At 40.0% G+C, this 13,909-nt stretch overlaps 1 protein-coding gene across 1 annotated transcript; it reads left to right on the plus strand.

Moving 5' to 3' along the window:
* Nucleotides 1–129: 129 nt before the first annotated feature.
* On the plus strand, nucleotides 130–9,059 carry NUDT15 (nudix hydrolase 15). The gene is made up of 3 exons (XM_007521219.3): nucleotides 130–326; nucleotides 5,964–6,160; nucleotides 7,665–9,059. Exons 1-3 carry the CDS (start codon nucleotides 169–171, stop codon nucleotides 7,802–7,804), a joined length of 495 nt encoding a protein of 164 aa, XP_007521281.1. The 5' UTR covers nucleotides 130–168; the 3' UTR covers nucleotides 7,805–9,059.
* Nucleotides 9,060–13,909: the final 4,850 nt, after the last annotated feature.

The following is a 13,909-nucleotide window of genomic DNA, read 5'->3' on the forward strand; positions in this document are numbered from 1 at the left end:
TGTCGTTGTTGTTGGATAGGACAGAGAGAAATTGCGAGAGGAGGGGAAGGCAGAAGGGGGAGAGAAAGGCACTTTGAATCTAGCGCTCCCAGCTGCTCAAGGCGCTCACTGGCGGAAGGGGCGGGTTGACGTCACTTCCTGTTGCAATCCGCCGGCTCCCACCGGATCATGACGGCCAGCGTGGAGTCACCTAGACGACGGCCCGGAGTCGGAGTCGGAGTCGTAGTGACTAGCAGCAAGCATCCTCGGTGTATCCTTCTGGGAAAGAGGAAAGGGTCAGTTGGAGCTGGCCGATTCCAACTTCCCGGAGGCCATTTGGAGTTCGGGTGAGCTGCGGCGGGGTCGACCCCGGGAAAGCGGAGCGTGCGCGTGGATAACCCGCTCACGTCCTGCGTACGCACGCGCCGTCTTTGCGCCTTTTCTCACGCCCTCCTCCTGTTTTGCGGCTGGGCGGCCATGCCCAGGGGTCCTTTCTCACGCTTCCCTCCCAGCCTGCAGGCGGGCGGCATAGCCTAGGCACCGGCTGCGAGGTGGCGCTAAACCGGCTGTGTATAAACCTCGAGTTTAGATTTGACCGTGAAAATATTTGCCTGTGACTTAAACGTACTTTTTTTAATTTACAAATATCTATTAGTGATAGAAAGGCAGAGCATCACTGTACTGGTACATGCATTGCTGGGGGTGGAACTCAGCTCCTCAGGGTTGCAAGTCCAGCTCTGTGGCCACTGCGCCACCTTCTGGCCGTGCCTGTACAGATAGTTACTTTTTTATTTTTATTTTTTTTAAATTTTATTTATTTATTCCCTTTTGTCGCCCTTGTTGTTTTATTGTTGTAGTTATTATTGTTGTTGTCGTTGTTGGATAGGACAGAGAGAAATGGAGAGAGGAGGGGAAGACAGAGAGGAGGAGAGAAAGACAGACACCTGCAGACCTGCTTCACCGCCTGTGAAGTGACTCCCCTGCAGGTGGGGAGCCGGGGGCTCGAACCGGGATCCTTATGCCGGTCCTTGTGCTTTGCGCCACCTGCGCTTAACCCGCTGCGCTACAGCCCGACTCCCAGATAGTTACTTTTATCTTTGAATAGAAATAGGCATTGAGAGTGAAGGACCCCCCTCCCCCCCACACCTGTACAGATACTTTTATTTTTGAATAGAAAAAGAAATTGAGAGTGAATGGACGGACACACACACACACACACACACACACACTGCTTCATGACTCTTGAGGTTTCCTTTCCATCTGCAGGTTGGGACCAGGGACTTGAACCTCGCTGAGCACATAGGGTGGTGATACGCTGTGGGCCTCAGTTTCTTCATCTTTTAAATGGGGAATTTGGACTAACTCCTCTTAAGACCCTCTCTACTTTGACATTCTGGGGTTTGATGTTTTATCAGACCAGCAACTAAAGTTGCCCAGTTCACCAGGGGTAGAAAGGCCTGGGGTTGTGCTAAATCATAACATCTGGAGTGAGAATTGGGTTCAAGTCCACAGCAGATCAGCAGCCTCAAGAGCGTTCTTGACTTAGCACATGTTTGTTTTCTTTAGTACAAGAAGTTTAAAACATACATGAGTGGCCAGGTAGGGGTACACTTGATTGAGCCCATATATTATGAGCTCAAAGATGTGTCCCTCTGTCTCTCCCTGCCCCCCCTTTTAAAAATATTTATTGGGCGCGGGTAGATAGCATAATGGTTATGCAAAGAGACCCTCATGCCTGAGGCTCCAGAGTCCCAGGTTCAATCCCCCGCACCACCATAAGCCAGAGCTGAGCAGTGCTCTGGTTAAAAATAAAAAAAAAAATTAATGAGAAGGGTAGAATGAGAGAGAGAGAGAGAGAACCAGACATCACTCTGGTACATGTGCTGATGGGGATTGAATTTAGGATCTCGTGCTTGAGAATCCAGTGCTTTATCCACTGTGCCACCTCCCAGACCACTGTCACTTCCCTTCTACATCCCCCTTCCATCTCAGTTTCTGTCTCTATCCAATAAACGAAAAAAAAAAATTTAAATGTAAACATCAAGAACAGTCACTGAATTGTCAAGCACCTACAAAGCACAAGGACTCAGGTTCAAACCCTCATTCCCCATCTACAGGGGGAAACTTCATGAGTCATGAGGTGTGGCAGCTGTCTCCCTGTCTTATCTTCCTTGCCCATAATTTTTCTTTTTTTTTTAAGTTGAATTTTTAAAAATTATCTTTATTTTTATTTATTGGATAGACAGCCAGAAATTGAGAGGAAGGGGAGAGACAGAGAGACACCTGCAGCCCTGATTTACCACTTGCAAAGCTTTTCCCCTGTAGGTGGGTACCAGGGCCTCAAACCTAGGTCCTTGCACCTAGGTGTGCTTAACCAAATGTGCCACCACCCACCCCCCTTAATTTCTCTTTATTAAAAATAAAAATAAAATATTAAAAAAGATGTCCTTTTCCAAAAAAAAAAAAAAAGAAAAAAGCAGGCTTGATCCTACTGCCTTTATAATTAGTGTTGGAATCTCAAGCATGAGGTCAGAAGTTTGATCCTTAGCACCCTATATACCAAGTGATACTCTGGTGGTCTCTCTCACTCTCTGTAACAAGTAATTACATCATGTTTAAAAAGAATCCTATTGGCCAGGGTTAGATAGCATAATACAAACAGACTTACATGCCTGAGGCTCCAAAGTCACCAGGTTCAATCCCTTGTACCACCATCAGCCAGAGCTGAGCCATGCTCTGGTAAAAAAAAAAAAAAGAATCAAATTGCCCAGACAAGTATACCAAAATGTACTTATTGTTGGTGGTGGGCAATAGACAAGTTTAGATTATGAACTAAGCCCCAATATGGAATAATTTCTAGACAACGACTATATAAAATTATCTTAATATATGACAAAGGTCTGGAGTCCTGACTCATATTGAATGACAATAGCCAATAATGAGGTGATTTGAAGCCTGGGAGTGGTGCACCTGGTTAAGTGCACACATTACAGTGCTCAAGGACCCAGATTTGAACCCCCCTGTCCTGTAGGAGGGAGCTTCACGAGTGATGGAACAGGGCTGCAGGTGTCTCTTTTCCGTTCTACCTCCCATTCCCTCTCAATTTCTCTGTCTCTGTCCAATAATAAATAAATAAAAATATTTTTTAAAAATGAGGTAATATTATTTTTACTAAGTGCTTGATATTATACTTAACTCTTCGGGTATATTTTTTATCTTTATGTTCACATATCTTTGTATTTATTTTTAAATCTTATTTATTATTTATTTAATCTTATTTATTTTTTAAATTTATTTTTAGTGAATAGAGACAAAAATGTATAGGGGGAGGGAAGATAGAGAGGAAGAGAGGCAGAAAGACACTTGCAGCCTTCACCACTCCTGAAGCTTTCCCCCTGCAGGTGGGGACCAGGGACTTGAACCTGGGTTCTTGTGCACTGTAATGTGTGCACTCAACCAGGTGTGCCACCACCCAGCCCCATGTTCACTTATCTTTTTTTTTTAAATTTCTTTATTGGGGAATTAATGTTTTACATTCAACAGTAAATACAATACATGCATAACATTCCCCAATTTTCCATATAACAATACAACTCCCACTAGGTCCTCTGTCATCCTTCTTGGACCTGTATTCTCCCTACCCGCCCACCCCAGAGTCTTTTACTTTGGTGTGATATGCCAATTCCATTTCAGGTTCTACTTGTGTTTTCTTGTCTGATCTTGTTTTTCAACTTCTGCCTGAGAGTGAGATCATCCTATATTCATCCTTCTGTTTCTGACTTGTTTCACTTAACATGATTTCTTCAAGCTCCATCCAAGATCAGCTGAAAACGATGAAGTCACCATTTTAGTAGCTGAGTAGTATTCCATTGTGTATTTATACCATAACTTGCTCAGCCACTCATCTGTTGTTGGACACCTGGGTTTCTTCCAGGTTTTGGCTATTACAAATTGTGCTGCTAAGAACATATGTGTACACAGATCTTTTTGGATGGATGTGTTGGGTTCCTTAGGATATATCCCCAGGAGAGGAAAAGCAGGATCATAGGGTAGGTCCATTTCTAGCCTTCTGAGAGTTCTCCAGACTGTTCTCCACAGAGGTTGGACCAATTTACAATCCCACCAGCAGTGTAGGAGGGTTCTTTTGACCCCACACCCTTTCTAGCATTTGCTGCTGTTAACCTTTTCTGATGTATGACATCCTCACAGGAGTGAAGTGGTATGTCATTGTTGTCTTTATTTGCGTTTCACTGACAATCAGAGACTTGGAGCATTTTTTCATGTGTTTCTCGGCCTTTTGGATCGCTTCTGTGGTGACTATTCTGTCCAAGTCTTCCCCCCATTTTGGGATGGGGTTATTTGTTGTCTTGTTGTTGAGTTTGGCAAGCTCTTTATATATGTTGGTTATTAAACTCTTATCTGATGTATGGCGTGTAAAGATCTTCCATTCTGTGAGGGGTCTCTTGGTTTGGGTAGTGGTTTCTTTTGCTGTGCAGAAGCTTTTTAATTTGATGTAGTCCCATAGGTTTATACTTGCCTTAGTCTTCTTTGTAATTGGATTTGTTTCATTGAAGATGTCTTTAAAATGTATGCGGAAAAGAGTTCTGCCAATATTTTCCTCTAAGTATCTGATAGTTTCTGGTCTAACATCCAAGTCCTTGATCTACTTGGAATTTACTTTTATATTTGGTGAAATACAGTGGTTCAGTTTCATTCTTCTGCATGTTTCAACCAATTTTTTCCACACCATTTGTTCAAGAGACTCTGCTTTCCCCATTTAATAGTCTGGGCACCTTTGTCAAAGATTAGATGTCCATAGGTGTGGGATGTTCACTTATCTTTAACTGAAATATAAAGTATGCTAAATTTGATGGGAAACTATCAGGAAGTGGTTATATTTCCTTAATCCATTGTCTTATACTACCAATTCTGTTCTTGTCACTTTTTTTGTCATAAAAGTAAATCACATTTTGATCAGAATTTCTCTCTCCCCTGTTGTGGGGAAAGGGTACAGGACCATTGCTTTGGTCTCTCCACCTTCTCCTGTGTGATAGCTTCCTTCAGTGGGTTGGGATCTGGTTTGAACCTGTATATGTTTTTCAAGTGAGCTATTTTGCTGGTCCTAGCATCTGTTTTTTTTTTTTTTTTTTTTACAGTACTTTTTAAAATTCAAAGGTGTTTATTGTCTGCTGTCCTCACTTGAGACTATAAGAAAGATATGGTCTGGGGGCCGGGCAGTGGCACACCATTTTAAACACACATAGTACCAGCACAAGGACTCGTGTGGGGGCGGGGGGGGGGGGAGTTGTCATCTCACAAGCAGTGAAACAGGTCTGGAGGTGTCTAGCTTTCTCTCCTCCTCTCTATCTACTTCTCCCTCTTTAATTTCTTTCTGCCCTATCCAGTAAAACGACAACAATAACAAAAAGCCACCAGGAGCAGTGGATTTGTAGTGTAGGCACTGTGCCCCAGCAATAACCCTGGAGGCAAAAAAAAAAAAAGATATGGTCTGCTTTTTGACATACTTAAAACAACCCTGAGAGAAAGTAGCATGATCTCTTTTATTTGTTTATTTTTTTTACTTGTCTAAGGTAGAAAGAACTTCCAGCATAAAGCTAGATCTGACTCCAAAACCAGTGGTCTTAACTGCCTCCTGATTGCATGTCACTTGCAGACATGTGAACTAGTGCTAATGACTAAATACACATCTTTGTGTTCAGTATGAAGTCCTTTTGGTCTTCAGATAATTAGGTATAGGATATATAAAATGTCAGAGGCCGGGCTGTTGACTAATTGCATTAAAGCATGAGCCAATTTTACAGTTCTGCGTTGTTGGTATAGTGGTGAGCATAGCTGCCTTCCAGTTTTACAGTTCTTTCTGCTTTGCACTGAAAATTCTAATTAAGAATTCATACCATAAAATAAATAAATAAATAAAAGCTAATAATTGGAACTGAAAACAATGGTATGCTCCTGTTTTTCAGTGAAACCTGGGAAGAGTGTGCTCAAAGGGAAACCTGGGAAGAAGCAGCTCTTTACCTGAAAAATGTTCGATTTGCTTCAGTTGTTAATTCTTTCCTGGTGGAAGAGAATTATCATTATGTCACTGTATTAATGAAAGGAGAGGTGGACACTACTCATGATCCAGAACCAAAGAATGTAGAGCCTGAAAAAAATGAAAGTAAGAAAATTACTTGTTTTTCAAAAGATGTATTGTTTTTATTTTATTTATATTGACTCATATTTTTTTGTTTATTATTTAAAGATGATATATTTAAGACACTAACTTATCACATATGAAAGAGAGGTTCACACAAGGCAGAGAGGAGAGAAAGAAAGAAAATAATAATAATGAGATGGAAGCTGGAGCTCCACTCCAGCACGTGGGAACTCCAGGCATCAAATTGGGAACCTCAGGCATGAATACCCTATACTCTGCTGGTTGAACCACTTTCCCAGCCACAGGAAGAAAGTGATAATGATGCATTTTCACTAAAGGTAATTGGGCAAACGTTAGAAGAAGAACTGAAGGTAATGCATCATCTAAAGAAAGACTGCATTATGATGCTATATGAAGGAGATAGAAATCAAAATCTATTTAAATCCTGGAAGCATACAAATAAGATAGCAGAATACTGACTCTTATTTTGAACCATGGCTCTTCCACTTAGACTCTTCTGAAGTATAGAGCTTTGTGACCTGGGGCAGGTTACAGTCATGTCTGAGCCTCTTTTTTTCATCTGTAATCATAGTTAAATACTGTCCTGTTAGAAAGATAAAAATGAATTAATGAATATAAACAATCTAGTCAACACAGTAAATACATACTCAAAAACATTTCGTTTTATTATTAGTGCTTAATTTTATTCCAGCCTGTGATTTAAGCAGAACATAGAATGTGCCTTCCTCCATTTCCTCATCTGTGCAAAAGAGAAGTGATTTTTATTTTTTTAGAGAGTGACTAACCTGTCAAAGCAGTTTTCTGTTACCTACTATTTGAATATAATGCTCTGAAAGCTTTAATGACAACAGATTATTACTTAGTGTATGCTAAGCATTGTTCTAAAGGCTTTGTGTTATTTTTCTTCAAATTTAATAAAACTCCATGAGAAAAATAGCTAATTTAAATATATATTAAAAAACACTTTTATTATCTTTATTGGATAGAGACAGCCAGAAATTGAGAGGGAAGGGGAGGGAGGGAATGAGTCCGGGGGGGGGGGGGGAGACACCTGCAGCCCTGCTTTACTACTCCTGAAACTTTCCCCCTGCAGGTGGGGACTGGGAGCTTGAACCCAGGTTCTTGAGCACTATAATGTGTGCACTTAACCAGGTGTGGCACCACCCGGTCCTAATTTAAAAATATTAAACTTGATCAGTGTAACAGTATAGTGGCTTATGAAGTAGACTTTCAGGCCCTAGAGGTCCAAGTTCAATCCCTGCACCACAATAGCCAGAGCTGAACACTGCTGAGAGAGAGGGGTAGAGAGAGAGACTGACTCTTATTCTCTGCCTATGAAGTAAATCTTTTTACAAATACAAATTATGTTTGATAGTCAAGGCAATGCATAGTAGCACTGCTATATTTCATTAGTAATAAGACATTGTAGAATATAGATTAATTTGACAAAGTAAATATTCTCTTATTGAGTTAAATCAGTTGATTTGGTGTCCTTCTTTTCTAGGTTGGCAATGGGTTCCATGGGAAGAGTTTCCTCCATTAGACCAGCTTTTCTGGGCATTACGCTGTTTAAAAGAACAAGGTTATGATCCCTTTAAAGAAGATTTGGGTCACCTGGTAGGCTACAAAGGGAATCATCTTTAGGTCAACACGATTTCTTTTTACAAAATAAGATCTTGTTAGAGAATGAAAAATATCTACCTTTCAGAACTTTTCGTTTAAAATGTTCCATACAACACCAGTTTATTTGCCAGTCTCCTAGTATACCCACCACCCTTTCAGCCAGTGTTTGTGGTAAATTTTCAGGAATTCTGTTGTATGAGTGTTATGTATTACACAGAAAATGTGATAAATGGTGATACTGTGTGTAATCTTCCTAATTTCTCTGCTATTGACTATACAGTGCTATTACCAGCTTGCCTGAAATAGCAGGCAGTACAATTTTTTTTCATTTTTCATTTTTTCTTTATTGTGATATAACAGTGTTTTACAAAATTACAAAAAGATGTCAGGGGCCTATTCTCACACCCAGGGTGTGCCTAAGTCTCCACACCCTCTCTCTAAGCTCTGTGTGCCCCCCATTCCCAGTATTCACCATAGTTCTCCCAGTCAGACAGTAAAGGTTTTTTTTTTTTTTAAATGTTTTTCATGCATTAGAGTTTGTTTATTATTTTAGGTCAGATATAGGTCTTAATTAAAGTGCTAACACCATATTCCTGTTGTGGAATTTATCAAGGTTGTTGATTTTCCTCTGTCTTATTAATTTTTTTTATTAAAATATAACAGTCCATGCAATTAGGCAAATAGAAAATTCTGAATTTCTCCATTTCTGTGAGGTCCATCATCCATGTGTTAAATGAGATTAGTCTAGGGCAGGTGTTTTCAAACCATTGTCACCAGTGTCATAGTTCTTGAGACCCATTTAAGGAAACTTAAGATTGCAGTTACTTTGGTGATACTAAGACACTGCCTATTTTACTGTCATTCTGTCATGAGTGCAGTTTTCCTGAGGTTATGTAACATTGATACTAGGACAGATTAAATACAAAAGTAGGTATGATAATTCATGTCTATTGGAAGTATTAAAGAAATTTGCAAAGATTACAAACAATACCACTATCTTGTGGGGTTTTTATATATATCACACAGGGTACCATGATCTCCACCTGCAGTGGGAAAAATTTCACAAGTGTTAGAAAAGTACTGCAGGTGCCTCTCTTTTCTTAGCTCTCACCCTCTATCAAAACAGAAAGAAAAAGTTAAAAAAAAAAAAAAAGGCCACCAGCAGTGGTGGAGTTGTATAGGCACTGAGTCTCAGTGATAACTGGTGGTAAAATAAGTTATTTCTGTTAATACGTTTTCATTATTTGCAAATGAATTAATAAAAATTCTTACAACATCTGAATGTTAATTTCTAATATGATAAGAATAAGTAAGACCCAACAAAGCAAAAGCTTTCTGGGGGGCTTAATGATTTAAGAATATAATCTAAAACCAAAAGCTTACAAATTGCTGGCTTGATTATATATTCACATCCCTTTCTTTCTACTATGAAATTCTATGCTTCTAGAGTTGTTTACATTTTAATTTTGACCTTCCAAAAAGACTCAGGTCTTTTTTTTAGTCATCAACAGGATTTCATGGTTCTAGGTCAACTTTTTCAGATAGAGAAGCCTTCCCTCTTTCCTCCAGTGCATTGGGAGCATGCCATACTCAAAGCTGGGTTGTGTGCATGGCAAAGCAGTCAAGTACATTTTCATGGTTCTGAACTAGTATAATTTTTACAGTTATTTTCTTAATTTTGTTTTCTTTTTAAAAGTTGTGTGCATTGTATGATTTACCACTTACAAATATCTTTTTTTTTTCTTTTTAGTGTCTATCTCTCTCCCTCTCTATCATCTCCTTCCTTCTCGATTTCTGGTTGTCTCTAGCCAATAAATAAAGATAATAGAGAGAAGAGAGAGAGAGAGAGGTGGAGAGAAGCAGAGCATCAATTTGGTACATGTTCTGCTGGGACCTCATGCTTGGAGAGTGCAACACTTTATCCACTGCATGATCCCCTGGACTGCAATCAAGAAAGTTTATTCACACATGATCTTTACATAAGGCCCATAGTGAGTGTTTGTTTTCTTTTACCAAGCCACTGCTCAGCTATGGCTTATAGTGGTTCTGGAGATTGAACCTGGGACTTTTGGTGCATCAGGCATAAAAGTCTCTTTGCTACCTTCCCAGCCCTTTCTGATTTATTATTATATTAGGATGTTTGAGGAGCTCAAGTAAAATAAGTGTAGAGGACCTGGGAGGTGGTATAATGATTAAGTTGTAAAGGGGGAATCTGGACAAAAGTCACAACAGCTGGGATGTAGGAAAACAGAGTTTATTGGCACCAGAATTAGCTCAAGCTAAAAATTTCTGGGCTCTGATTTTCAGCAGAATTTCCCTTTTCTACAGAAAGAAAGTTTGAGTGGTCTGGTTCTTTCTCTCCCTCCTCCTATTTTTCTCATGAATAAATAAATAAAATCTTTAAAAAAGAAAATAAAAAGGCTGACAAATGATTTACAGTTAGACATACAAGGACTAAGAAATGGGCAGAGGTTGTTAATAGGTTAAAAGCTGTCAAGGCTTTTATAAACACCAGAAGCTGGAGGGGAGTGAAGTTTAGGATTTATAGATGTCCTAAAAAAAAAAGACTGGTACAAATAGTTGCAACTAATTTAAAAAAAAAATTATTTATTCCTTTTTGTTGCCCTTGTTGTTTTATTGTTGTAGATATTATTGCTGCTGTTATTGATGTCGTTATTGTTGGATAGGACAGAGAGAAATGGAGAGAGAAGGGGAAGACAGGGGGAGAGAAAGACAGACATCTACAGACATGCTTCACCACTTGTGAAGCGACTCCCTTGCAGGTGGGAGCCTGGGCTCGAACCAGGATCCTTATGCCGGTCCTTGCGCTTTGCGCCACGTGCGCTTAACCCACTGTGCTACCGCCCGACTCCCACAAGTAATTTTTATATACTACTTCAAAGGTGTTGGGCTCTGAAGCATGAGGTGTGATCCCTGGCATTGCATATGCCAGAATGATACTCTGGTTCTCTACTCTTCTCATTCTCATGTTAATAAAATTTAAAAAACAGAGTAAGAGAGCCAGACGGTAGTACACTTGGTAAATCACACATTATATAATGTGCAAGGACCTGGTTCAAATGTGTGGTTTCTACCTGCAGCAGGGAAGCTTCACAAATGAAGCAGTGCTACAGGTGTCTCTCACTTACCTCGTGGTTTCTCTCTATCCAAAAAATACATACATAAATAAAATGTTGTTTAGATATTTTTTTAGCAATTTAACAGATTTTTTTATATACTAGTGAAAGAGAGAGAGAATGAGATATGGAGAGGGTGGAAAGAGAGAACCAGAGCATCACTCTAGTACATGTGATGCCAATAATAAAACTATGGACTTTATACTCGAGTCCAGTGCTTTATCCACTGTGTCACTTCCTGGTCACTATTTTTAAATTTTTAGTAGTTAGAGTCATTAAGAGTTGGTGAGCTTTTTTTTTTGCTTTTAATCCATTCAACTAGACACAAAAGTTCTTTTTCGTTTTCTTTCTTTCTTTTTTCTTTTTTTTAACTAGAGCACTGCTCAGCTCTGGTTATAGTGGTGCAGAGGATTGAATCTGGGGCTTCGAAGCCTCTGACCTGAGAATCTCTTTGCATCACCATTATGCTATGTCCCCCGGCCCGAAGTGCTCTCATTTAATAAAGTTTATCTTAAATAATTTATTTTTATTGGTTGATTTATTATTGGGTAGAGATGGAAATTGAGAGGGGAGAGTAAGATAGGAAGGGAGGGAGACACCTAATAGCCCTGCTTTACCACTTGTGAAGCTTTTCCCCTGAAGGTGGGCACCTGGAGCTTGATCCTGGGTCCTTGCACACTGTAATGTGTGTTCGTGACCAGGTGTATCACTGCCTGGCCCTAATAATTTCTTAATATTTTTCTATTTTCAGCAAATTATGTTTATTTTATTTATTTTCATTTATCATTTTTTACCAGAATATGACTCAGCTCTAGCTTATGGTGGTGTGGGGGATTCAACCTAGGACTTGGAAGCCTTAGGCATGAGTCTCTTTGCATAACCATTATGCCATCTATCCCTGTCCTCATTTATTTTTTAAACATTTTCTTATTGATAAGAGAGAAACCAAGAGCATCACTGCACTGGCTTATTTAGTGCCAGGGATCAGACATGGGGCTCCAGTGTGTCCTGGACTTTACCTGCCAAGCAACCTTTCTAGTCACTTATATGTCTTTATTATTTTTTAAAGGTTTGTGCTGGGAATATAGCATAATGGTTATGCAAAAGATAACCATTATTTTTATTTATTTATATTTTCCCTTTTGTTGCCCTTTTTTAATTGTTGTTGTAGTTATTGTTGTTGTTATTGGTGTCGTCGTCGTTGTTAGATAGGACAGAGAGAAATGGAGAGAGGAGAGGAAGACGGGGGAGAGAAAGAGACACCTGCAGACCTGCTTCACCGTCTGTGAAGTGACTCCCCTGCAGGTGGGGAGCCGGGGGCTCGAACTGGGATCCACGTGCGCTGAACCCACTGCACCTCAAAAGACTTTCATCCCTGAGACTCTACGGTCCCTGGTTCAATCTCTCTGTATCACTTTCATTAAAATAGATATTAAAGGGGGCCGGCAGTAGCGCAGCAGGTGAAGTGCACACACTGCTAAGCACAATTACTGGCAAAAGGATCCCGGTTCGAGCCTCTGGCTCCCCACCTGCAGAGGGGTTGCTTCACAAGGGGTGAAGCAGGTCTGCAGGTGTCTAGCTTTCACTCCTGTTTTCCCCTCCTTTCTCAGTTTCTCTCTGTCCTATCCAACAACAGCAATAGCAATAATAACAATAAGGGCAACAAAATGGGAAAAAATGGCCTCCAGGAACAGTGATTTGTAGTACAGGCACTGAGCCCCAGCAATAACCCTGGAGGCAAAATAAATAAATAAATATTTAAAAGATTTCTTTTTATTTATTTCACAAGAGATATACACAGAGACACACACACACACACACACACACACACACAGACACACACCAGAGCAGCATTCTGGAATACCCAATGCCTGGGATCAAACTCAGGAACACATGCTTGTAAATCCTAAGCTCTACTAGTGTACCATTATTTTTTTCTTCTTTTTTTGTCTTCAGGGTTATTGCTGGGGCTCGGTGCCTGCACTATGAATCCACTGCACCTGGAGGATATTTCGTTGCCCTTGTTGTTCATCATTGTTATTATTATTGCTGTCATTGTTGTTGGATAGGACAGAGAGAAACGGAGAGAGGAGTAGAAAACCTGAAGACCTGCTTCACCACTTTCGAATTGACCCCTCTGCAGGTGGGGAGCCGAGGGCTGGAACTTGGATGCTTACGGTGTGCCACTTCCCAGGCCACTCCATTTACATAATCAAAAGAAAAAGTTGGAAAAACTGAACTGTCATTTTCATGTGAAGGATAAAGATTAATAGCAATTTAAAAATACAGCAGAGGCAGTTGTCGGCGGTAGCACAGTGGGTTAAGCACATGTGGCACAAAGTGCAAGGACCGACTTAATGATCCTGGTTTGAGCCTGACTTCCCACCATCAGGGGCGTCGCTGCTTCACAAGCGGTGAAGCAGGTCTTCAGATGTCTGTCTTTCTCTCCCCGTCTTCCCCTTCTCTCCATTTCTCTCTGTCCTATTCAACAATGACAACATCAATAACACCAACAATAATAACTACAACAATGAAAAATAACAAGGGCAACAAAAGGGAAAAATAAATAAATAAATAAATATACAGCAGGGAAGGCAAAATACCTCACTTGGATAGTCTGCTGCTTTGCTATGTGCACAACCTAGGCTTGAGCCTAGCCCCTACTCATTGAAGGGGGCTTCGGTTCTGTGGTCTCTTTCATTCTCTTTCTGCCCGTCTTTTATCTAAAAACAAATAAATAAAATTTTAAGGGCGGGAAGATAGCACCACCATTAGCCAAAGATTGGTTAAGGAAAAAAAGATATGCAGATCCTTTTTTATATATGTTGATTTTGAAGAGAATCTGTACCAAAGTATAATTGACATGATTTCTGGGTAGAATGCTAATAATTCCATTTTTTCCTTTGTGTTTTATTAAATTTGCTAACTTTTACAGTGGGTGTTATATTACTTATAAAGTCAGGGACAAAATCATAAAAGGTAAGCACTG

Source organism: Erinaceus europaeus, chromosome 7 (assembly GCF_950295315.1).
Source record: "Erinaceus europaeus chromosome 7, mEriEur2.1, whole genome shotgun sequence".
NCBI lineage: Eukaryota > Metazoa > Chordata > Mammalia > Eulipotyphla > Erinaceidae > Erinaceus > Erinaceus europaeus.